A 26,924-nucleotide genomic window follows, 5' to 3' on the forward strand; every position below is an offset into this window, starting at 1 on the left:
TAGTGTAGATTCAAGTTTTTCTATTCTGTTCATTATTTTTTGGTGCGTTGGGTATACATTCTACTGTCATAATTCTCATTTCTTTTTTTAAACATGTTACAGCATGTTATAGTTCCACGTTCTCCTAGAATTCCACAGGGTCTTTTGTCTCATTAAGTGTTGGATCATTTTCTTTTGTTTTTCAGTTTTTATTCAAAGATGCCTGACCTCATTTACCAGATCTGGAGGCCCTATTTCCTTCTGTTGTCATTGTTTTTCCCATTGATTTGTCTGTTTATGTTCAAGGTCTTTGAGTTTTCTTCTTCCTGAAATCTTTGGTACTTTCGGTCTTTTTTCCTCCTGATTTACCTTATCATTCACTTCCTGACTCCCTCTCTTTCTGATTGTGGCTTCCTTGGGGCTGGATCTCAAAGTGTCTGAGCCTCTTCCATCACTGAGAAATTAATTCACAGCTTAGGACCGTGCCTCAGCTGACTTTTGGGTGGCCAGAATTGGCCCCAACTGGTGTTATGTTCTTTCCGTAGGCTTGGTGTAGAGTGCTGCACAGCCCCTCACATGGATGCTGTCCCATCCTGGTGACTTGTCCCACTCTCTCTGTGCCTCAGTTCTCTGGCCCTGCACCAGCAGATCTGAGCTTTGCTGCACTGGTGCTTCTGGGTTGCAGCCCAGGTAGATAGACTTTTGCTCCTGAAGGACTGTGGCCAGCCTGGCTATCATCCAAGCAAACCTCCACAGCCTGCAGCTAGAATCTCCATGGCACTGAAAAGAGAGGAGGGTAGTACCAGGGTATAGGAGTGGGTTTTGATATAAGCCTGTGTTATATCATTGGGTTTGCTAGTAGAGCCTGCTGTTGGTAGCATGGGAGGTGGGAGTTGGGGGCTGAGTGAATTCTGGGTCAGTAAGCCTCAGTTTCTGGGTTTTCCCCCTTCTTTCGATTCTAGTTGTCCTACCAGGGGTGGGATGCCAGTGGCCATGTGGCCTCAAGGCCACAGGTTCCCCACCCCTGTACCTAGACCATGGAGACAGTGAAGTTGCTTTATCTTTGTGTATAATTTCTGTTTTGAAAAGGTGCATCAGAAAAACTGTCTAGTCCACCATATTGTTTTTCACATGACCCAGAAGTCTGTATTTACTTACTAAAAAAACCTTTTGCTGTTAATCAAGATTACATGTTTATAAGTTAAACAAAAAGAGAGGCATCATGGTGTAATGGCTGGGGAGCTGGCTTTGGAGTTTGGAAGACCTCGGTTCAAGATCTACCTTTGATACATAAGCAGAAGACACTTAGTCTAGACCTTCTACTTGTACAACTGAAAGTTAAAAAAAAAAGTCACACCAACCCTATTTGAATAAAAAGCAGAAAATTTCAAGTATTTCCAGGGAGCAGTCCTTTGGTAAGTTCCAAATACACTTTCAGTCAGCTTATCTAAAAGTACAAAGTGTTGACCATTGGAAAACCAATTGGCATTTCTCTTTGTCTATGCAATTAAAGCATATCATTAATTGAAGATGCTAAGTAAAAGACGACTATAGTGTCAAACTATTTTGATATTTTTTTCTTCCCATTTTAGTATCTGTTTTTGCTTTAGTGATTGCTATCTTGCAAACCACTAATGTCATGTATTACTTCAAAGAATAAAGAATTGCACCGGAAAAGCAGTGTAAAGATATTATCAAAGAAATGTAGGTGGGCCAGTCATGTAGCAAGAGTGAAGGATAATTGTGAGCAGACATTGTGCTCCATTGGTACTAATGTGATGTTAGGAGCTCCACAAGATCTCACGGCGTGTTGGGTGGGCCTCTTTGTGGCGGATTTCTAGGAGAACATGGACAAGAATCACGTGGGATGAGAAGGCAATAACAGATTGCCCTCTCTACTGTTGAATGGCTGGCTCCTGTGTTTAAGATCCCAGATCCAAGGGAGTAGTGGCTCAAAGCTTCATTCTCAATTTGTATAATCTTTAAAAGACTTCCAAAGCATAAAAACACATTGTTGGTTAAAATATGTTTTGTTGAAATCCTTTTTTTTTTTGTATTTGTGAAAGTTGATTGTTAACTTGGGAAAACCCTTGTTGAGAACAAGTCACAAAAAGTAAACATTATTCATCTGGACTTTGGCCAGGTACCAACTTGTGAAATCCCTAGTCAATAACATCACTTCCAGACTTAATTATAGTTCAGATAGCTAAGCTCATTTATTTTATAGACTTTCAGTATAATGTTTTTATTCCTAGTCAACCTGTAACCTGTATTCCTAGTCAAGCTAGTCAACACCGGTAAATGAATAAGAATTTATTAAATGAATAAGAATTTATCGAGTGTATGCTATGTGTGGATAGCAGGTGATACCCCTATGTTTTCTTGAGTGAGGAGACTGTGACCAAAGGGCAAATGAGAATTTTGGTTAATTGTTTGAGACTGGTAGTGTGTGCATCATTTTAGTATGTGACTTTTTATTCTTACTACTCCAGAAAGAAGTGCTTTTCCCATTTTATAGGTTGAAAAACTGAGACACTGAGTGAAGGTAGGTTGGTATAATGGAAAGGTTACTCGTAGATTTTGGACTCAGGAGTCTTGAATTTTAATCCCTGTTCCCCACTTACTGTAGCTGTGACCCTGGACAAGTTTCTTCATCTGTGAGATGGGGGTCAATAATGCTTGTATTCCTTACCTGAAAGAGCTGTGGTAAGGAAAACACTTTGCAAACCATAAGGTGCCATTGAAATGGAGAAAAAAAACCCCAAAATAAGGTGTAACACCTCCTCTGAGTTACTTCCCCACCTTGTCACTCTCCGGTTTCTCAAGGGTTGACCACTGCCTCAAGGCTTCAGAGGTTCTTCACTGGTCCTTATTAATAAGACCTCCAAGTTCACAAGTGCTTTTGTCAGCCAAAAAGATAAAATTAGCTCAGCTAAGATAACAGAGTAGGAAGCTACAAAACATTCCCCCAATGGGAAAATATATAGAGTTCACTGGTAGTAAGGCACTTACATAAGGAATGACCAAGGCAATTCATATCTCTTGCACTGTAGGGCCAGGATGCCATTTCTCTTCTAAGGGTATCCTCACACTGCTGTCTCCCCTGGGTATAGCGTTTACGCTGGGCAGTTTGGGCCTGTTACTCTCTGAAGCTTGACCCCTTAAGTCCTCATTTTCTCTTAAATCCATAGATGGATCTCTTTTCTGCTGCCAGGGGCTCTCCTGACAGCAGCCTCTACTGACTGGCTGTCTTGCTACAGAGTATGATTTCTTCTATCCTTTGGGTAGTTCTACTGCAACACATGTGAGATGATTGGCCAGTTGGGGAATAGGAGAGAGAAATCTCTACTTCACTACCTTCTGGTTGTGCAAAGAGAAAAGCAAGGAGCGATCCCCTCTTGAGAACTGAGTTCTTCCTCCCAGGTGACTCTCTTCTGTTCTACCAGAGGTCACACTCCACAAAGCTCTCCTGGCCTCAACTGACCCCAGAACTAGCAAGCTAGCTTTTTAAAAGCCAACTTGATGTGGCCAATCTTCTGCCCCTCTAATTCCATTAAAGAGAACTTTATACTTCATAAAGAGCTAACAGTGGAGTTCAGACTGTGTCTTTGTAGCTCATAACTGGTTTATCTCAGTTACCTGCTCCTTCTGCGAGTTCACCAGCTGGCTTGGGGAAGAAATCAGTTAATCAGGGCTGTCCTGACAAATTCTCTCCCTTTCCCCACACTTATGCAACCTCCAAAGGAATCATAGGATCATGGATTAGAGCTAAAAAAAAGAACCAAGTCACCTCCTCATTTTACAAATGGTAAAACTGAGACCAAAGGAGGTCAAATAAGTAGGCCAAGGTCACCCAGGTCAAGCCATATTCAAATCTAATGCCTTTGATGCCACTTCTAACATCCTTTCTTCTTCATCCCTCTGTATGGTACCATTGTAATTGTTGACAGTAGAAATGGACAGTCTTCAACTCTCAAACCTATGGATAACCTTTACTTTCCACAACCAATGTGGAAAATATGGATTTTTTTCAGTTGAATTACATTAAAGATTTAATGGTGTTGTGATTTACCAAGATCAGTGACACATACATGTATAACCAGTTCAGATGCTTTTTTCCCTTTCTGGACCTGTGTTTTAATTGGTGTAACTTGCTGGTGTGGAAACTCTCTCCACCAATTCAGATCTGAGAGAGTTGCCTAGGGCACTGAGATGTTCAGTCATTTGTCTATGGTCACACAGACAGGATTTAAATAGGGACTTTCTGATTCCAACGCCTGCCTCCTTCAGATGCTTTTTATGACCAGTAAATGCTTCCGGTGATTAGAAAAAAGCCTTTATTTTTCTTTTTTCTGCACCATCCTGAAACATCTACTTTCTAGGCATGAAATCAGTTGTAGGAGTAACTCCCTGGAGTGAATTATTCTGACAGGCAAAAGAATAGAGGTGTGGGGGATGAGGGAGCTGGGGGCCTCGAGAACGACTCTCAGGCCTTCCTGCTGCACTGCAGCACCGCTCGAGTTGCCGTCTCGGTCTGTCTTTAAAACCCAAAGAGAAGAAAAAGAGGGGGACGCTTTAGACAGCCCCCTTCCTTGTTCCACATTGTGGTGTGGGGCATGCACTGGGCTTCTACCTTAGATTGGGTGGTGGACTCATTCTGTGACCTCTGTGCACTTGGAGGAGCCCTTGGGCTGGCTCTTCCTTTTGTGCAGGACTTTGTGCTTTAATCTCTTTCTCTCCTTCTTTCTTTGGGTTTGCAGCTCAGCGACACGTCCTCACGTACATGGAGGACGCAGTGAGCCAGCTGCTGGAGAACAGAGAGGATGTTAGTCAATACGGCATTGCCAGATTCTTCACTGAATAGTAAGTACAGCGATGCTTTGCCAGTGGGGCGGGGCCGCGCCAGAGGAGGCACTTGGATGCAGCCAGGGCACAAGAAGAATAGAGCGGGATGCATTCTGATTATGGAGTGCCTGTGAATGCTCAGTTTTAGGAGGTTAGCCAAGGGCTGCTGGACTATGGTTCTTGTGACTGTGCCTTTGGGCCATCATTCCGTGGCTGATGCCTGCCCTGGGCCATTAGTTGTACTAGAAACACACCTGATTAGCTGTTCCTTCTCATTTGTAGCTTTTCTTTTGGCTGTGTTGTACCAGATGCTTCTGGTTCTGTCTTATTTCCTTCAGCCGGTGTTCCTCTTAGTGTTGTTTCACATGTGGCCTTCTTGCATGTAACTATTTTCAGTGAGGCCCCTTTGCTCTGTCATTTTATTGGCTGCTGAATAATTTTTGAAACCAATCAGTCAACAGGCCTCTTTTAAGCCCTTCTAAGTGCTGGGTGCTGTGCAAAGCACTGGGGATGCAAAGAGAGGCAAAAGACATGGTCCCTGCCCTTGGAGGAGCTCCCAGGCTAATGGGGAAGACAATGTGTGAACAGCTATGAGAATACAAGACCCAAGTGAGTGGGGAAGGACTAGCAGAAGGAGGGAGTTGAGCTGAAGGCTTTGTGATAAGGGGGCAGGGCATTTCAGGTATGAGGGAGAACCCCAGGAGGGACCAGCAGTTGTGTGGGAGGAGTAATATATAATACACAGTGCTTTGCAAAGATGATCTCACTTGGTCCTCACAAACACCCTGGCAGCTAGATACTCTTGTTATTCCCATTTTATAGGTGAGGAAACTGAGGTAAAAAAGCCTTCTGCATTTGGCTTGTCTAGGATCACATAGCTAATAAGTATCTGAAGTCAGATTTGAACTCAGGTCTTTCTGATTCCACTGTATATCCACTGTGTCAGCTCACCACCTTGGAAAGCAAGTGGGCCAGTATTGCTGGCTTTGTAGAGGGAAGCTTAGGAAGACAGCAATATAGAAAAGGACCGGATTGTGAAGGGCTTTAAATGCCAAACAGACAATTTTAGACTTGATCCTTCCTGGAGGTAAGAGGAGACTCTTGGGGTTTGCTGAGCCGTGAGATGAAATGGTCAGAGCTACCTTATGGAATCATTTTGGCAGCTGGGCAGAGGATGGACCAGCATTGAGGGAGGCCTCAACTGATGACCGATGAAAGCCGGCACCAGCTTGACAGCTGTGTGAAGCTAGAGACAGTGTGAAGCTAGAAAGAAGCAGTGACATTTGGCTCTTTGGTCTGTGTGCTAAAGAGGGGCAAGAATGACATTGAATGATTTGTGAATCTGGGCGTCTAGGTGGGTGGTGGCAACCTCTACCCTAAGAGAGAAGTTGGGGGAGGGGAGCATGTTTAAGGAGAGTGATAACAAGTTCTCTTTTGAACGTATGAGTTTGAGAGAACCTCAGTTCAAGATATCCAAGAGGTGCTTGGAAAGGTTAGCCTGGAGCTCAAGGGGAAGGCTGGGGTTGGATACCAAGATCTGGGAATCAATTCCATAGAGATGTTCATTGAGCTCACAAAAGCTGATGAGATTACTAAGTGAGACAGTCCAGAGGAAGAAGAGAAGGGGGCCCACAATGGAAGATATCACAGTTAGTGAGCTCAGCCCAGGTGAAGATGCAGCAAGACATGTGGGAAAGAATAAGGGTGTCCAGAGAAGAGAGGTCAAGAAGGATAAGGCTTGAGAAAAAGGCTATTAGGCTTGCAGACACCATGGGGACTTTGGAGAGAGCAGTTTCAGTTAACTGATAAGGTCAGAAGCCAGATTGCCGAGGGATTAGAATCTAGTGAGAGGAAAAGGGGGAGCACCAAATGCAGAAGGCTTTCTCGAGTTAATTAACAGAGAAGGGACGAGAGCTCTAGGGAGATCACTACTAAGGATGGTAGGATCAAGTGAAGACATGGATATTTCTGTGGTCATCAGAGAAGAGCCAGGAACCAGGGAGACTGAAGATTAGCAAGAGAGTTGGGATGATAGAGGGAGCATTCTGCTGGAGAACACGGGAAGGGATGGGAGGAAAGGTACATGTAGAGGGCTTTGCCTTAGCAAAGAGCATTCCATCCCATTCAAGGCTTGTCATGCCTTGTGAAATGTACTTGGGAGTATAAGAGTCCAAATGATTACTGTTTCCTTTGAGAAATGTGGGTCACATCAGTCCTCTGTAATGGAGCAAAGATTCAGACCCAGATTTTTTTACTCCAAATTCAGTGCTCTTCTCCTGTAATGGCAGTAATGTCTTTAAAGCATCTGGAGTTCCAAGAGCAGTGGATGTGAAACAATAGAAAGCATTATTATTGTTGTTGTTGTTGTTGTTGTGTTGCTGCTGCTGAAATAAGTTATACATGTAACTGCTATATTGCTGATGTGTTTTGATGTAACTTTGCCCTCACATCTTTAAACAGTCCTTTGGTTTCTGTTTTCCACTTTCCTGCTTTCTGGTTTATAGGGAGCTTTCGGAGGAAACAGAGCTGCCTCTTAGATACCACCATCTGACCCTGGTTTTGTCAGTGTGAGTTCCATTTTCACAGGCCATCTTCCTTGAAAATAAATTTTCTTCTGAAGCTGCTCAGTGTGCCTTTGGAGAACAGCCAGCTGACTTAATGGCCTACAGTTGGGTGGTTCTTAGGGGGTTCCTGATTCTCCCTGGATCTTAGGCAAAGCTGCTGGTCTTGTAAATAAAATCAGAATCCACAGTGGGGTGGAATTCCATGTTCCTGGGAGGAGTGGGGTTTCTGGGAGCACAGCCAAGTCTTTCTCTCATTTCTCTAAAGGAGGATAAGGTAGAGAAAAGTGTCTTGCTGTTCTCGTGGTGTGGTCTGATGCAAACAGGCCAGGGAAATGGAAAATTGACAAGTTGGGTTTGTAGGTCCATAGGCCTTTTAGCGTGTTTCACCTCTGGTGTTGAATCGCTTTCTCCAGGAGGAGTTTCTCCATGAAGGTGGCACTTCTTTTAGGCTGTCTTCATCCTTCCCTTCCCCAAACTCTGTTCCCTTCTCCAGGAGTCTGTACCAACGGGTTCTCCTTTGCTTTTGAATAGGAATCCTAATCTTGGCCTGATCTCGTTCCCATTCTGCGGGATTCTCTTCTCCACATTCTGCCGCATGAGAAGCATTTCATGCGACTGTATAGAACTCTACAGCTAAATTCAGGGCAGAATTAGCCCATGTGGATGAGCTTCTGTAATACTGGTCATAACATTAACAGGATAATCACCAATAATAACTACTTCTGATGATTCCAGTGATACTAGCTAGCGTAGTCTTTGGGGTCATCGGGCTTTGGGTGTGGAAAGGCACTAAAGAACCTCCTTTGTGCTAATTTTAATTCTTTCTTTCTTTCTTTCTTTTTTTTTTTAGGCAACTGGGGTTAAGTGACTTGCCCAGAGTCACACAGCTAGTAAGCGTCAAGTGTTTGGTCTGAGGCTGGATTTGAACTCAGGTCCTCCTGACTTCAGGGCTGGTGTTCTATCTACTGCGCCACCTAGCTGCCCCCTTTGTGCTAATTTTAAAAAGATCCAAATCATAGATATAGAGGTGGAAAGGACCTTAGAGACTACTTAGTCCTCATTCCTCATTTTACAGATGTGGAAACTGAGATCCAGTTGAGGTCACACAGGCAATAACAGGGCTGGGACTGCAGAGCTTGGGTCTCCTAGTTACGGATCTAGTGTTCCTTCCACTATGTCTTGTTTCATTTGTCATGTAAACTGTTGCCGTGTCCATGAAATTAAAAATTGCGCAATGTAGCGAAGGGAGCGCATGCCCTACACCTCCTCAGAGCTGGGAAACGCTATTTGCCTGGGGGCCGATTAAGGCCCAGAGTGGGAAGAAGCTAGCATCAAAGCTCCAAAAGCCTGTTTTTGAACAAGACTTAAGACTTCAGTGTATAAAGTTCATGGGATCGTATGATTGATAGGTGGAAGATGCGTGAGAGATCACCCAATTCAACCCCCTCATTTTACAGAGAAGGAAACTGAGACCCAGAGATGATCCTGTGATCCTCCTAACGCATCACCTTGTTCAAGGTGACGTGGATAGTAAGAATTGGAGCTGGGCTTTGAACCTGGGCCCTCTCACTGGGTGTCAGCTATGTAGGGTCAGCTTGAGTTGTAGATGCTGCTACTTAATTTTAATTTGGTTCTTACTTGTTGTGCCATCTACTTAAGCGTGCTTCCTGGACATCATTTATATTGAGTATTGTGGAAGGAGTGCTGTACTACATGTAGGGAAGGCCTCATGGTATGGTGGGAGGGATGCTGGGCTTAGAGGCAGGCTTCCTCTCGAGAGCCGTGAGCAGGACCGTTGGTGCTACACATGACTCACTGTGCCTTGCAGAAAGTGGCATGAAGTGGGCCCTCAGGTAGGAGGAGAAGAGGATTCTGGACCATTGGGGGAGGGGCAGGGGGAAGGGCTAGAGACAGAGACCTTGAGATATTCAGTGCCCAAGGCTTCCTGGTTTAACTTATTGTCCCCTTTTTGAGTCTCACCCTAAGGAGTGTAGTTAGTTTTAAGTGTACATCTTATTGATGCCATTTATATTTGTATCTTAGTCATTTCTGGAAAAAATCCTCTTCTTTAGCATATTTGGGTGAAAAAGAAGTTGTTTTTAGGAGGTCTGCAAGTGTTCCCTAATTTTCCCCATCAAAATGAATGGAGGCAGGGTTTTCCTTATGTGGACTTTTGTCTACAGTTCTCACAGAATGGATTTTGTCATTCTAGAAAGGCCTGGGAGTATTAGCCTCATTTCCTAGCTATCCTAGGACACTAAGGTTTAGGGAAGCTGTGACATGGCCCTGGTCCCACGGGCAGTAAACAAGATCTGGCACTCTGGGCATTGCTGGATCTTTTCTCCACATAAGCCTCCCTTGTCACAAAGAGATGCAGGTAAGTGAGAAGACCCAGGTCAGTGACAGCCCCTGACAGCGCACACACAGCTCTGCCTTATCCAACCTCTGCGACCTCCAGCCTTGGTTAACGTTATTCCTTCAGACTTAGCCCAGTCCCTGGCACACTGTAAGTGCCTAATAAGTGCTTGCTGACTGACTGATTGACTGACTGACTGACCAGGTGCTAAGACTTGCTTTTTCTGTGCTGCTGAGTGACTCTGGCACCCTCTAACCCAGTGACCCTGCTTTAATTACTGCCGTCTTCATTCTGAACTGGAAGGGACCCTAAAGCTCGCTGAGTTCTTATTTCACAGATGTGGGAGAGAGGGGAAGTGATTTTCCTGGGGTTACCCAGCTGGTCAGTGTGTACAAGGGACTAGAACCCAGGTTTTCCCAACTCCAAAGTCCAGCATTCACTGATTCTAGGTCATGCTGCCTCGTGTCTTTGTTTCATCCCTTTACCTCTCTGAGTTTTTTCTTTATTTGCCAAAACAGGGATCTTAATCATAATTGTATGACCTTCCACTCCAAGTGGTTGTAAGAGAAGTGTTGAGTAACCCTTGAAGCGCTGTTATCAGTGTGAGCCGCAGTTAGGACACGGGGGAGCCAGTCCCTAGCCCCGTTTGGGGGTCTCTCGTGTGCATGGCGCATAGTAACGCCTCACCTCCTCAGAAACCTGATGCTGAGCCACGCAGCCTCTTGAGGTGCCCTCCAGGTCGCAAGTCTGCAGTTCTCTGTCGGAGGTACATCCTGGAGGCCAGGGACTCACACATTGGCAGGACTACGGGCAGCAGTTGGTTCTTCTGGTTGTGGGATGGACGTGGCCCTGAGTATGTCAACAGCACACTCCTAGCTCCTGCTTCAAGCATCTAGCAGGGGCAGCATCGCCGTGCACAGTGATGGAGATCACCTCTGAGACAGCTGTGGAAGAGCATCTGGTGATTCTGTGCTCTAGGTCGGCCTGATTCCTCCACTGAGCCATCACTCTCCTGGTTTGGGTGTTTCCAAACAAGTCCGTGACTGTTGCTACAAATCTACATAAGCTGTAAAACATGAGTAACTGAGCTGGGATATGTGTATGTCTGTGAAGCCATGTGATCTTTAGATCATATTTCCCTGGACACTCTTGAAAGAGGGATCTGAAATCCCAGGGGATTTTCTTTTATGCTGTGTGCAGTCTCTAACTTTGAATGTTTCCCCACAACCTGTGGAAGGCAGGAGGAAGGGATGCTTAGAGGTGCCACTCTGAGCACACAGCTGGTGCCTGGGAAATGCGGAGAGCAAAAGAGGGCCGGGACCTCCTGCCCCAAGAGAGGAAGTTAGAGTATCTGTAAGGGAGAATAAACAGCAGATTGGGATCAGCTTCTTGGGGAAATGATAAAATGGAGGATGGTCTAGGTGAAAGAAGATCGAGGTTCATGTCCTGTCTCTCATCATTTATTCTCTAAGCCTTAGTGTCCTAGGACATCTAAGAAATGAGGATAATACTCCCAGGCCTTTTTAGAATGACAAAATCCATTCTATGAAAATGACAAGCAAAAATCCACATAAGGAAAGCTCTGCCTCGTTTCATTTTAGTGGAGAAAATTAGGGAACCTCCTAAAAATATGGACCTCCTAAAAATAACTTCTTTTTCACCCAAATGTGCCTAAATTAATAAACACAAATAATTGCTTAGTTAACAGCATTTACCAAAAAGAAAAAATGGTGTGTCATTGTTGGGGTGAGGCCTGAGTCATTCTGCTAAGGGTGACTTGTGAAGCTTCCCAGTGACCAAGGTAAACATGGAATGAATAATAGAGCACACAGACAGAAGCGTCCTGTCACTTCCTGGTGGCAGGAGGGCCAGTCAGCAGCACATCTGCAGCAGAAGTACTTGCTCGTCTGTATTCTGCCTGTGTTTATTGTGCTATTCTACGTGTGTGCACGTGTATACATGGATGTACATTCATGTGTGCATGTAGTTGTGTGCACGTGAGTGTATGTGTGCTGCATGCTTGTTCCATGGGGAATTTGTTCATCATAGGAAACAATAAGGTAGAATGAAGAATAAGCATAAATCACTGTTCTCATCATCGCCTGGAAGAATTTGACTTGATGTTTCATCCCTTTGAATTATTGCTCTTTCGGGCCATGGAAGATGATTCATGGATTGAGAAACTGGCAGGGTCCTTTCTGATGACGTTGGTAGGAGAAACCTCTGAGCCAGGGGCTTGCTGGGCTCTTATTTGCACTGGGATAGAAGTCATAAGATAGGATAAGGAAACAGAATCTGAACATCGTGGTGGTTTCTTTTTGCTTCCTCTGTCCCTGTGGCTTGGAGTTCTGGAAGAGAGATGGGAATGGTCAGGGGTGACTGGGACTGCCTGGAGAGGCAATGCTACCCTAAAGGTGAGGTGCCATGAGAACAAAGCAACTGGAAACCAGTAACACTGGCAGAGGGTCCAAGCCTGCAGCACATGCAGTTGCTGAGACCCATGAGGAGAAAAAATCCAGAGCAGCCCAGATTACCTACTCTTGTGAATCTTATGCAGCTGGTGAACTGACTTCCCTCGTAGTCTGTGAGTCTGAGATGGGGAATGAAAGCCTTCTGTCTCCCAGGTTTTTCCTCTTTTAGGCTGTGATCATTTTCCTTTTCCAGAAGCCTCAGTTGCATTCAGTCAAGATTCCCCCAAACTGCACCCAAAGATCTGAGAAGGAAATATGAGGAGACTAAGAGATGGCTGGAGGTAAAAGTTTCCATATAGGAGTATTTGATTTAGTTTCCTTTTCACTTTATTTGATTCACAATAAACTATGTGGTCACAGCGTATTGAGTTTTTGAACCTATGAATGGGAAATAATTGAGAGAGTAGGTAACTATTATGGGGTAGGGTCTCTGACCTGAATGCATATAGCAAATTTCATATTTTAAAATGTTGCCAGTATTCCATTTCAATCTGATGATTAATTTCTGACCTGGCTAGCAAAGGGTTAATCAAAGCTGAGTAAGCTTAGTGGTAGGGATCATCCTGGATGTTTTGAGGCTCTGGTCCCTCTTGTGGCCAAAGGGATACTGCAGTCTCTTAGGAAAGGGCTACTTTGTTCCTATTTCAGAGACCTGGGCTGGTGGTTCCAAAAAAGCATCAGCTAGTGGTCAATCAGATATTGCACTCCCTTGATGGATAATTAATCCAGTGACATACCACCTTTTTGTAGGTTTAAGGAAGGCACCATTGAGCAGGTTTTCATATGAGGGTGTGGGTCACCTCTATCAAAGCAAAACACCATCAAGGCAGTGTCCATAGAGCAATGGATGGATGTGCTTGTGCTTTGTGGTTTTGTGGCCAATGTGCTTTGTCAGCTGTAAGATGATGTATCAATGTGGGCTTATGGATATCTTTGAGACATAGGGAATTTTTAAAAAGAGAGGAAGTTGGAAATCCGAGAATTCCTATCAGGACTGGAAACTATTCTCCATAAGCCAAATAACAATGACAGTTCATCATGAACCTCGACTACCAGCAACCATTACGGGAAGGAAGTGATAGCCGTGTCCTTGGCCAGTGGGCTCAGAGCTCTTTCTTGTGGGATAAGTTGCTTCTTTTGTTCGGTTTTTGCATCGGTGATCACAACCAGGCAACATTTTTATTTTAGAGGTGATACACAGAACACAGAAGAAGACACAGTTCTTACCTGGTTGGCTTGCTGTCTGAATAAGACTGATAAGACGTAAGAAACTTGAAGAAGGGCTGAATTTCTTGTTCTGATCAGTTGTCATTTAGATCTGGTACAGTATTATTGAGTCTTTAGTTGTTTCTGATCTATCTCCATCACTTATTCTGGGGAAATTTAGAATAGCTTATGTCCTCCCTCTTCTTTTTTCCCTAGCACATAGCACAGTGCCTGGCACATAGTCGGTAACTAAATAAATCCTTGTTGACTGAATAACTGATTTTAAATAATTGTGGATAAAAAAATCATCTTCTTGCATAGTCTGTATCCTTTCTGGGAAGACCGCTATGAGATAGTGGAAAGATGCTTAGATTTGAGTCAGATAGGCAGTTAGAATAAAGCTGACCTTGGAGTCAGGCCCTGACTTCAAATCCAGCCTCCAGTACTTACTAGCTGTGTAACCCTGGGCAAGTCATTTAACCTCCGTTTGCCTGAGTTACTTCATCTGGGAACCATAATAGTACCGGCCTCACAGGGTTGTTGTGAGGATCAAGTGCGATAATATATGTCAAGCATTTTACAAATCTTAAAGCACTTTATGAATCTGTTTTATTATTATTATTATATAGAACTGAGGTTCAAGTGCTGGTTCTGATATTTAATAGCTATGTGACCTTGGGCAAATCACTTAATCTCTCTAAGGCTCACTTTCCTTATCTGTAAAGTGGAGGTAATAATATTTATGCTCTCTACTTTGTAGAGTTATAAGGAACAAATTAAATAATTGATGTAAAGTGGTTTGTAAATCATAGTATACCGTGTATATAAATGTCAGTAATTATTCCTGGAATCAGGAGAGGGATATGCTGACAGAACGGGAACTAAATCCGGATCCATCTTACTCCAAAGTGACATGGGTGACTAAATGGCCATGATGGTAATAATGAGAACCCGCATTTTGTGTTTTTGTGTATTTTACTTTCCTTCCTTCCTAGTCACCATACCATGGTTGTTTGAGACGTGATATACAGAACATGGAGGCACAGTCCCTACCTGGTTCCTATCTGTTCAAGTCTACACTGCCATCCACTCTGGACTCCCTTTTCCTGTCATTGCTCAAGCTGTGGCTTGTTCCTATTATCTCTCTCCTTGGCTCTTTGTGGACTGCTGAATGGGGCTGGATGAAGTCAGGCAATCTTGTTTACTGGATCCAGTACAAATTTGTGTGACCTAATTTCAATTGGACCCTCAGCAAGGCAATCCTTTTACTCTTCCTTAATTGATTTTCTATTTCATTCCCCATAATAACTGTTTTAAACCTTCTCTTTTCTCCTAAAGCTTCCCACACATCCACCTTCCCCAACCCTCTCTATTTAGTACTGTACCCCATACTTTACTGAAAAATAGAGACTGTTTGCCATGAGCTCTTTCTTTTCACCTTCTCTGCATCCCAGCACCCCATGATATCATTCCCCGTTCTTTCCTCCAGTATCTGATAAAATGCTTACCCTTCTCCTTGCTAAAGATAAATCTTCTACCTGTGCCCTTGATTTCCATCCCTTCACACCTTCTCTAGCAGCCCACCCTCTCAATCATCCCTACTCCCTAATCTTCACCTTGTCCCTCTTTACTAGGTAATTACTATCTGCCCTTTATCTTTAAAAAAACATCCCCTCAAGCTGTTGTCCCATATCTTTGCTTCTATTTCTCTGCTAACTCATGGGAAAATGAAATGTCTATACTTACTTCTACTTCTGCTTCTTTTGCTCTCGTTCACTTTTCAACCCTTTGAAAATCTAGCTTTTCTCCTTATCACTCAGCTGAAACTGCCCTCTCCAGTATCACTCGTGATCTGTTTATTGCCAAATCTAATACCTTTTCTCAGTCTTGATGCTCCCTTATTTCCCAATAGCACATAATGCTGCTCATCACTGTTTCCTCATAACCCTTCCCAAGGTTTCCGTGACACTGCTCTCTGTCTGAACACTCCTCAGTCTTCTGTTCTGGTCCTTCATCCAGATCCCACCCACTAACTCTGGGCATCTCTCAAGGCTCAGCGCCGGATCCTCTTCCCCCTCCGTACTGTCTCACTGGGTAATCTCATCAGCTTTAATGGGTTCACGTATCATTTCTATGCAAATAACTCTCACATCTACCTGTCCATCCCTAACCTTACCCCCACCCTCCAGAATCACATCTTTGGCTGTCTCTTAGAAATTTTGAACTGGACATGCCATGGGCATCTCAAGCTCAACATATCTAAAACAGATCTCAACATCTCTTCCCCGCACATGCTACCGTTTCAAACCCACCTTTTCTCCTGAGGGCACCACCATGCTGTGAGTCACCCAGGCTTGGAATCTTCATGTCAAACTCAACTCTTCGCTCTTGCTCCCCACCTCACATCTTGTCATTCCTACCTTCACAATGTGTCTCACACACTCCCCTTCTCTCTACTCACTCCACCACAACCCTGGCTCAGGACCTCATCACCTTGCTTGGACTACTTCAGTAAATCTCTCTCTCTTCCAGTCTGTCTTCCTCACAGCTTCCAAGATGACCTTTCTAATGCACAGGGCTGACTGTTTAACCCCCTACTCAGTGAGCGCCAGGGCTCTCTCCAGGTTCAAATCCTTTGCCTGGCATCTACAGTTCTTTATACCCTGCCTCCTTCCTACCTGCCCAGTTGTCTTGCCCAGTCTGTGATACGACGACACTGGCCCACTTGCCCTTCCTTGGACATGATCATCTGTCCCCCCTTTCCAAGCATTTACGCTGGCCATCCCCTTGCTAAGAAGGCTCTGCACCCTCAACTCTTAGTTTTCCTGGCTTCAAGAATCACCTGAAAGCCTGCCTTCTACAGGAGGCCTCTCCGGATCCTCCCAGCTCCTTGCACATTCTGCTTTCAGACCACCTTCCCCTACTCAGCATCTATCTTGTATATATCTAGTTGCTTACATGTTGTCTGCCTCATTAAAGGAGGGTGCCTTGCCTCTTACTGGATCCCTAGCACTTAGCACAGTGTCTAGCACAATAGTAAACACTTAATTGAATTTGTTGTCTGACCAGCTCTGAAGTCAACAATGATACGACATTGCCTGATGTGACAGCCTTTTCTCCATCCTCATCCTTCTTGATCTCTCTGCAGCTTTTGACACTCTTGACCATCAGCTTCTCCTGGATACTCTCTTCTCTCTGGATTTTCGTAACTGCTCCCTACCTGTCTGACAGACTGTTCCTTCTCCATCTCCTTTATTGGCACTGTCCAGTGGTTAAACACCAGAAGCGGATAATGGTTCTGTCAATGGGAATGGTATTTCAGAAGTTACTTCTACACTTTCTTTGCTACTGAGCCCTAAAGACCACTGGGCCTTTCCATCTGATTTGGAGCTGAGACCTCCCAATGTGCTATCTCCCCTGCCCCCATCAGAATGTGAGCTTTTCTTTTTGGATTTCCAGTGTTCAATACATGTTTTTTCTTTCATTAATTAATTAATGCCCTCCATTAATTTGTTTGCCATGTTTGACTTTATACCCAGTCATCTTCTTAACGGTTGCCCTGCTACTATATCTCTAAACCAGAGACCATGCTTTGGGGTACCTAATCTTTTTAACTCTGGGTCTTTGCACCCCCTTGTTGATGAGCACCATGATGCATGGCCCATGATAAATATCAGGGTCCAGGCAGGCTTCATTTTAAACCTCATTTTTTTGCTATCTGCTTTACTGCCACGCAAATGCCACCTAGCTGCCACGCGCTATCACCAGTTTACTCCCCAGGTTGCCAATAGATTTATTTATAAACGTACATGCTATGTCCCCTGTTGAAATGTCAACTTCCTGAGGGCAGGGAACATTGTGCTTTTGTCTCTGTATCCCCAGAAGCTGGCGTATTGCCTGGCACATCATAGGCTCTTAATGATTACTTGATTGATTGATGGGCTTCAGAGTTAATGCTTAATAAATACGTGTAAATACGTTTTTCAAGGCATCAGTTTTCTAATAGTGCAGATGAGGAAGGGAGGCAGCTGGTGGTGCCATGGTGCACAGCACTGGGCCTGGATTCGGGAAGATCTGAATTCAAACCTGGCCTCACACATGTTTTAGCTGTGTGACCCTGGGCAAGTCACTAAATCTCTGTCTGCCTCAGTTTCCTCATCTGTAAAGTGGGGGTGATAGTAGTACCCACCTTCAGTATTGTTGTGAGGATCAAATGAATATTAGTAAAACAGCACAATGCTTAGCACACTGGTGCACTAGAGAGTACACTTATAGGTATTATATAGTACTATATAGGATTTGCATATAATACTATATGTAGATGCTATATAAACCACTAGCTATTATTATTATTTATAGAAAGGGAAATCAGTAACACCACGCCTATGCCTTAAATTAATCCTCAAAAATCTCAGAAGGGAAGGTGGTGTCCCACCTGTCTTATAGCCCCTTGAATATCAGAACCAAATCATGGCTTTTTGGTTTTGATGATTAGAAATCCTTGAAATGTGTACTTTATTTTCTTGATGTGTCATTACAGAAAAGGAAATCACATTAGTGCCATGCCCAAGAATCTCTTCAATTATCATTCTCATCATACAGTCCAAGCTTATAAAGTGTCTGTTGTAAAATGTGCTTCTTTAACCAAGTATTTTAAGCACCATGGAAAAATGGTTCATCTCCACTTCCAAGACAATTAGAATCATCAGAGCTGAGGCATCAATCCTTGAACGAGCAATTCTAAAGACCGTTTTCTTGCATAAGGGTAATAATGTTGATTTCCATTTTCTTGGTACCAGATTGGCCAAGGTGTTAGGCAAGAGACTTAGGAGTACATTGGATCATTTACTTCCAGGGCTGAGCAAAATGCAGGACCTGGGGGAGTGCCCTAGGCAATCTTTGTGCTGTGACATCCCTACTTATTACTGGGACAGTAATTTAGTTGTACCTCATAGCCCAGGGGGCCCGAACAAGGGGCTCTGGCTCTGGGCTCCCATGGATCTGGATTCAATCCTGGGGATGGGTCTGGTCTCAGAGAAGGGGGTCAGATTACCCTCTCTCTGGCTCTGCCCCCACACCAGGGAAATCTTTAAAATAAAGCTTAAATGCAGCTCCCATCTGCAGTCTCCCCCAGCTGTAGGCAACAGGTCCTCCTAGGTACTCAGTGTATAATATGGGTATCAGGTAGAGAACAGCTGTTTATTTCCTCCACCACAGAAAATGCTGAAGACAAAAAAGACTCCAAGAACAAATACAGGAAACATAAAACACTCAATTAGCTCATTATATTTGCAGTACTACCCCCACAAAAGCAAAGACAACTTTATGGGAGTGCTGACCAGATCTTTCACATTCACCACCCTGATCCATACTGTCAAATGACTCACAGGTTCCAGATTTCCTGGGGAGCCAAGGCTTGGTTTCCTTTAGTCCTTTTGTAGCTACAGGGAATCCTGGCAGCATCTGCATTCACCTCTGTGAAGCTCTCCTCCGATCTCTGCTGGACTGCTGCCCAAGTCCAGTGCTGGAGATAAAGATAGCACCGTGGCTAGACATGGCCACTCGTCAGGATTGCCAGTCAGTGCTCTGTACTCAGTGAAATCAAACAGAAAGGCAGGAGAAGGCAGGCAGGGACTCGGGTCTGGTCTTACACTCACCTGGGCACCGACACACTTCTGCTGCCATGTGCTTGAGCTCAGCCATCCCACTGATGGAGGACTGGGGATTTTTCTCCCCTGCCACCCTTGCTGAAAGGAGAGGAGCCCTACGAAGAAGAGGGGCCTGAAAGATAAAGAGCAGCATCATTTTCGACAGATCATCTTATAGACTGTATAGAATGGGGTCCTCAACAAGTCTCCATCTCCCCAAATCTTGGTGCCAATTTTCAGTCAAGCACCCAGTCACTAGGGCCCAATCACAAGCTGCTGGGTCATCCAGAAAAGGCGCCTGCCCCTCAGCAAGGTGCAGCATGTCCACTCCAAGGGAGGGGCTGAGGTTCAGCAAGCAGGGGTCCCTGGTCAAACCTGTACGTGATGTTCCTGGTGAATGCTCCTACCATCACCTCCATCAGAAAGGGGTGAGAGGTCATTTTCTTTTGAAAGTTCAATAGACAAATTCAAAACACATCGATACTTAATATATGTGGAGCACTATGGTAGGACAAGTGGGAAGATAAGATTGCTTGGTGCCTAGCCTCCTGGAGCATACAGTCTAACGGAAATATAACACATGCACAGATTACTGTCATGCAAAATAATATGTGATTAGTGCATAAAAGCAAAAAATAAGGTTTGAGGGAGGAAGGTCATTATTGCTTGGGGGATCAGGGAAGACTTCCTGGTGGAGGTTGTAGACAACTTGGGCTTTGAAGAATAGGCAGGACCCTACGATGCCAAGGGAACAAGACAGGCAAAGGCATGGCGGGCAAAGTGTTTGGGTGGAGGTAGAGTGTGACAAGTGGTTCAGTTTGTCTCTGAGTAATGTGGAGGCAGAGGGATGGAAGGTAGGGAAGGGCCAGAGTATACTGGTCATTGAGTGACTCCTAGGCTGAATTTGGACTCAGTTATACCAAGCGTGGAAAGCTTTTTGAAAGATTCTGAACCTAGCATGATGTAGGTAATGTCTGCCACTGTCGGGACCCAACTTTGGCAGATGGAGGTGCCATGTTAGAGCTTTCCATAGCTGCAGGCCACTTCTCTTGTTTCGTAGTTCAAAATAATGGCAAGATGGGTCGGGTCAGCAGGTAACAGCCATGCGGCCTTTGGCAGTGCCAGAACTATGGAAGAAGGCTGCATGCGTTTGATTTTTATTCTTCCTGTCTCTTCTAGTGTAGTCAAAGGTCAAGAGAAAATGGAATGAAACACTCTTCCCCTTTGGAAGATGCACACATGAGCTGTCAGGTCGTAGCTGTGACCAAGGCTGAGCTGTTTGGAGAGCATTGTAACTTTTGTGTTTGCAATACACAAAATGACCCGTTCTCCCTTCCCCACCCCCAGCTACTAGTATCTGTCTTCTCACCTACTTTGATAATCACCCAGAGCAGGTTTGTCTAGAGCTAAACTGCATCCTGCCCTTTTGACCAGTAGGACAAGCCCCGTTAGGCAAGATTCTGGCCCCTTTGGGTGGGTTGGAATCTCTGTATATGAGAGGAGATTGGATCAGGTCAGAGTCCTCCAGGGGTGCAAGGTTCAGCGGGTGTGAGAGTAGCGGCCTGTTTGCTTATGAGCTGTCCCTGTCTCTCTTCTTCAAGTGGTGGGCTGTGGTTACAGGAAACGGTCCAGCAACACTTGACCTGCTAACAGAGGAAGTGATTTCACAGCCCACTAGTCCCCTTACTCATTTAGAGTGTTGAGTCAGAGGTTATAGGACTAATAATTGAGTCCAGATTCTTCCTGTCCAGAAGGCCTTACTTCCCCACCCCCATCTTTTTTCAAGTTGTTAAATCTTGCTCTGGTGAAACTGATCAGCAAGAATCCCCATGCTTTGCCCAGCCAGCTTCTCTCAAGGCTTGTTGATTTCATTCCTCCCTCCAGAAAGCTGCTGTGCCCAAGAGTGTGATAACCAGGCACCATCCACGGCCCAAATAGCCTCCTTTAGAGGAGTAGCTTGTCGTGTTTGGAACCGTAAAGAAGCGTAAAGCATATATTCCTTTGGTCTGGGATGTGCTGATCTGTCCCAGATCTCCACTCTGCAGATTCCCTGGGTACTCCATTGTCAGTTGGGCAGAACTGCAGTCTGGAGTAACAGCTCGTCAGTAGTATTAGTCAAAGAAAATGACTCATCGCAGTCTTGGAAGCTTCATAGGCAACAGGACAATTTCATCTCATCCATGTTTTTAATTCTTTCCATGACTTGACAAGGACTAACCAGGCTCTGTAGAGGCACCAGGCCCAACAGAAGGGCAGGGAGAGATGAAAAGATTTCACATCTTTAACAAGGTGGCCAGAAGCTTATAAAGTGAAAAGTTAAGGAGCCTGGTGCTGGATTGCTGATGTCCGAGCAACAGAAGTCCCCCTTTGTTGTGGATTATTGAGGGTCTTGCCTTATTTCTCTCATTAGATTTCTACTGTGTGGCAGGTGTACCTCTATAGTCACTAATTTGACTAAAAACAAACTGTATCCCCAGGACCTTTCTGATGAGCATCAAGTTCCATCAGGTTCTTGTTCTGGGTCATCACTGACTAACATAATGGGGTAGATCTCTGCTTTCTTAGACAATAAGTATGGATGCCGTAGCAATCCAAATCTCCCTGAAGACATGATATTCCAAGATGGCCTCATTCTGGGGATGTGGCAGTAGGTAAGGCTTTGATGAAAGAAAACGAAGACTTATACAGCTACTTGGAGTGCCCAGAGAAACACGTCTCATTGCATTTTGTTTAGGCCTTTCTTGATTTATCAGATTTAAATGTGTTATGTACCTCAGTGGGTCTTGATGTCATTAGGATGAAGACATTCTCCAGTAGTATAGGTGTAGCTTCTCATTCCACGTAATTCATGTCCAATTATCCATGTGTTTTCCATAAAGTATCCAACTCTTTCACAGGACACCTTACTTTGGCTCATAGGATTATTGATTTAGAGCTGGAAATGACCTTGGAGGCCGTGGAGTCAGCCCTTTCATTTGATAGATAAGGAAACTGAGACACAAGAAGCATTGTATGCTAGTAAATATTTAACAAGTGGCTCTCTGAAAAAAAAAAGGAAATATAGACAGGACATACTTTTCAGTTTAATCTGCATTATTACCTTCTTCCTTATCACTTTAAATATAGATAATCCACAAAAAATAAACAAAATCCTGTTGCCAATTTCCAAGGTATAAATATTCCCACTTAAAATTTAACAGTGGCTAATACACTGCCTCCAGCATACCCCAGCAGAGAGGTTAAACCAGCTGTGCAGGGCCACACAGCTACCAAGTATCTGAGGTGGAATTCGAATCCAGATCTTCCTGACTCCAAGTTCAGGGACATCTCCACTAACCCATGCTTCCTGTTAATATTCTGTGGATACCAGAAGAGCACTTTGGGCAGTCTATCTCTCCTCACCATCTGTCAAGCTTTTCTAATCACTAATGCCTCATTCTTCCAGAGCAAAACTGACTAGATTCTGGGGGTGCACTGAAATGTCAGGCAAATGTTTCTCCAGTGCTATTGGCTTGAACCCCTACTACTGGTGTGTTCTCCTCACTGTTAATCACCTAGTGATTAGTACCCCAATTCTGTTTAACCAACTAACACCAATTAGCTTTTACTTCAAAGATCTAGCCAAAACAGATGTTACAAGCATTTTCCCCCTGTGGGGTCCCCTTGGGGGCCACACTCCCTCCATAGCACCCTCATCCCTGAAGAGAATGGGCCAAGACAACTCAGTTTTTCTGTAGTGTTTGTTCCACCACTTTCAAATGTGACATGGCCAATAGATGGAGAAGTCCTTGTCTTTGCTGTTGCTGGGCTAGGTCAAAGAGGTCTCTAAGGACTTTGCTCCTCATTCTCTAGCATCTTCCTTCCATGAACTCTAGCTCCCATACTTCTGGCGGTTCTCTCTCCTGACCTTTCAAAGCTCACAAGATCACAGCTATCTCCTTCGCCTACACAGAGACAGAAGCAACGGCAGAGCCATGTGTGGGGGCCACGTGGTGGCAGCTGAGTGGAGAGATAAAGGCCGAACACACTCAGGCCACAGTGAGGACCAGGCCTTGCTTTGGCCAGTCAGTGACCAGCCAGTTCCAGCTATATCGCTAGCCAGTCAATAGTCTGTCTTACCATCACGTACCTAGAGGATTGGAATCAGTCGTACAGTGTCCGTGCATGCTCCAAAACGGGAGCAGGGCACTTTTGTTGTGTATTGTCTGCTCTTCTAGAGGTTGGCTCCCCAGACTCTTCCACATAGGAATTGCATTACTGAGCACACTGACCATCCTCACCACACCCCCATTCCACTAATTTCTTGTCTTTGACTGTAGATTTCTTGAGGGGAGGAATTTTATTTAATTTCATCTTTGTATCATTTAGTGATGTTTTACTCATATTAGGTACTTATTAAGTATTTGTGGAATTGAATGAATGAATGAATGAATGATCATTAGGAAAACTCAGCAAAATCATTTTGATAATTCCTTCGTGTTTTAGTTTTTTACTTAACTTCTGTTATTCCAGATCATCATTTCTCCTTCGGGTACGGTTCTAACCAGTAAGTCAGACATTTTGATATTGGGTGACCCAGATTCCCCTTAAGATGTTCTAAAATAGCTTTGGGATTACCAATTCCCTCATATTACAGTTTTCTGTCAAATATCCATCATTCTAGACTCACAAGGTCGTTGGTGGGTTTAGTTTCTGTTCCTTAATCCCAATTTGCTGGGAGTCTTTACTTTTCTGATTCTGTGGACCATTAAGTGAGGACCTATTCTCTTTCCCTCTCCTTTCTTTGTAAAGTGGAAGATCGAAGGACCTCCTGGTCTGTTGCTTTTTCTTCAGTACTTCTAGCTTGTCTTGTAATTTGTGTGCTGGTTGGAGATTGATACCATTTTGTTATTTCTTACATGACTGAGTATCTAGTTCAGCTACCTTTTAATTCATTTGCTTTTCCCTTGTAGCTTCTCTGTAAATCTTGGGCACAGAAAGTGCTTGCGGGCTTCTTCTTTACCTTTTAAGGATCTTCTACCTCTCTCTTCCTCCCCCTGTTTCCTGCCCACTCCTGTTTTCCTCTAGTTCCCCGTATTACAGAGTCAAAGGTGATGGAAGACCTGAGATGGTCAAGCCTGAACCTACCTTGTTGCCCTCTCAGCCGGGGCAGCGTGGCCGCACTTTCGGCATAATCAAAAACAGACTTGCCTGCTGAAGTCATTGCTCCCTGTGCTGGCAGCCTGCTCCAGGAAGCTCTTGATCTGTGCTTATGGAGCCCAGTTCCAGCCTCTCTGCAGTTGAAATGTGCTAAGAAACAACGGAGCTCAAGGAAGGGAAGGTAGGTAGGTAGTTCCGGGCGTAGAGAGGATATTTATACCGCAGGCTGCAGGTTATATACAGAGGTATAATGGTCCATCTGCCTACTCTCACAGACATTGGGAGGAATCATTCCTCAACTTCAAGATGGCATAAAAAACTTTCCAGAGCACTTGGCCAAAATTAAGGGACTGAGATGGCCACATTGCCCCAGTCATTCATGTTCCTGTTTTATATGGAGCATAAGACTGGAAAATGTGATGCACAAACTACCTCTTCTTTTTTTTTTTTTTTTGTGGTGAAGCCATTGGGATTTTGACTTGCTCAGAGTCACACAGCTAGCAAGTGTTATGTGCCTGAGACTGGATTTGAACTCAGGACCTCTTGGCTCCAGGGCCAGTGCTCTATCCACTGTGCCACCCAGCTGCCCCGCAAACTACCTCTTTAAACAGGTGGTCTTCAGTCAGTTTTGGTGAGATGTTTTAGAGCCCTACCCTACACACCATGAGAAGATGAGGCTTCATTCCCCTTCAGGATTTCCATAACTTTTTCCCTTTACCAATTTAGATTGCGGTTTCCCTGTATTATTCCTTGTATTATTCTCTATTTAGTGTTAATTAAGCAATCAGCAAGTATTGAGGGCTTTATATGTGCCCAGCACTTTGCCAGATTCCATAGAGAAGAATAAAGACAAATGCCAGACATAGTTTTTTCTCCTTACAATAAAGAGACAGAATTTATACACAGGAAGCAATTAGAAAACAACGCCAGGCAGTCTATATGCTAAAATGTGTGGTCTTAAACTGTCTGGACTCTGCAAACTGCACAGCTGAGAAAGGAATCATGAAGAAGTGACTCGAGGGGCAGGAAGGAATTGGTTAGCCAGGAAGACTTGCCTGACGCGGCACAGCTCGGGATTTGAACCCAAATCTAGCGCTGAAAGAAAATAACATAAGATAAAATTTCATTCAGTGTTGTGGTAGAATGGATCACCCCTATACTCCCAGCCTGGCTGCTTAATCAAAGCAAGTAAAGGGTAGATAACAAGGTGTTAACATGCAAAGATGAGTCTATACCCTGTTACTCCTTTAGGAAGTGTGAAGTTCTCCCTGATGGAATTAGAGGGGTAGTTTTCTTTTGATTTCTGAAAGATTGACCCTTAAGTAATAGCCTGTCAGTTCTGAGATTAATTGAAAATACAATCAAGGCAGGAAGCAGCTTTGTGAAGCATGTTTCCTATGCTTCTTCCAGAGGACAGCAGAAAGGGAAGAGCTTTCTTTCTCCTCTCCCTCCCCTACTACTCCCTTTCCATTGACTGTGACACCTTGAAGTAATCTACTTGTTCAGTAGGAGACCCTAAATCCAGCAAGAAACATATAGAGAGACACTGAGACAGAGAGGGTAAAGGGGCTTAAAGCAGCTTCAAGAAGAGCCCTACGGCAGTAGAGAAGAGAGCCTATTGTGTGTGGATTCAAGAGAAATCTAGTTCTGACCATCGAGAGTTGAGTTATAGAAAGGAGCAGACCCAGGGAGCCCAACTGAGTGACCTGCACCAAGAAGGAAGAAGTTGAGGACACTCTGGAAAGAGAAAGGACATTGCTTGCCTTCTCATTGAGGGGGAGGGGAGGAAGGGAGAGGATTTGGAACTCAAAATTTTTAAAAATAAATATTAAAAGTTGTTTTTACATATAATTGGAAAAAATAAAATATTAAATTTTTTTTTTTAAAGTAAGAAGAAAAGGGGCAGCTAGGTGGCGCAGTGGATAGAGCGCCAGTCCTGGAGCCAGGAGGACCTGAGTTCAAATCTGGCCTCAGACACATAACACTTACTAGCTGTGTGACCCTGGGCAAGTCACACAGCCCCAATTGCCTCACTTAACCCCAATTGCCTCACTTAAAAAGTAAGGAGAAAAATAAAATACCATTAAGTGGGGAAAAATGCACCCCATTGGCCTTTTTATAATAGAAAAATAGATAGATCTGTTGCCCCCTTGCAATCCCAGGACTATTTTGAAGGCAGGGTGACAGTTAATTCATTTCAACTTCAATAAGTACTAATTAAGTGACTTGTATTACAATGGAGTATTCAGTATTGTGTTTGGTATTATGAAAGGTACAAAAGAATTATATCATACAACCTCTGTCCTTTCAGAGTGTTGTTGTGTAGGTATTTTATAGAACAAGATCAAGAATTAATCTAAAATAAAGTGTCCTCTCACAGTATTGTTGTGTAGGTATTTTATGGAACAAGACCAAGAATTAATCTAAAATAAAGTGACAGTAATCATATGTCAGAATGCATTATACATGTAAGAAATGCTATGGCCTGGCAAAATAGGAAAATGTTAATGCTGGAGAAGATGTGGGAAAATTGGAGCACTAATGCATTGTTGGTGGAGTTGTGAACTGAGCCAACCATTCTGGAGAGCAATTTGGAACTGTGCCTAAAGGGCTATGAAACTGTGCATACCCTTTGACCCAGTAATACCACTTCTAGGTCTGTATCCCAAAGAGATCATACAAATGGGAAAAGGACCCACATGTACAAAAATATTTA

At 44.1% G+C, this 26,924-nt stretch overlaps 1 protein-coding gene across 2 annotated transcripts in view; it reads left to right on the plus strand.

Moving 5' to 3' along the window:
* CSTPP1 (centriolar satellite-associated tubulin polyglutamylase complex regulator 1) overlaps window positions 1-26,924 on the plus strand; it is a 184,670-nt gene that overhangs the window by 41,517 nt on the left and 116,229 nt on the right. For both annotated transcript variants that reach the window (XM_021009716.1, XM_021009717.2), the window contains one exon: window positions 4,740-4,842. In XM_021009716.1, coding sequence (XP_020865375.1) covers window positions 4,740-4,842 — 103 coding nt within the window. The remainder of the gene's footprint in view (window positions 1-4,739; window positions 4,843-26,924) is intronic.

This window comes from Phascolarctos cinereus, unplaced genomic scaffold, assembly GCF_003287225.1.
Source record: "Phascolarctos cinereus isolate Bilbo 61053 unplaced genomic scaffold, phaCin_HiC Scaffold_9;HRSCAF=440, whole genome shotgun sequence".
Classification (NCBI taxonomy): domain Eukaryota; kingdom Metazoa; phylum Chordata; class Mammalia; order Diprotodontia; family Phascolarctidae; genus Phascolarctos; species Phascolarctos cinereus.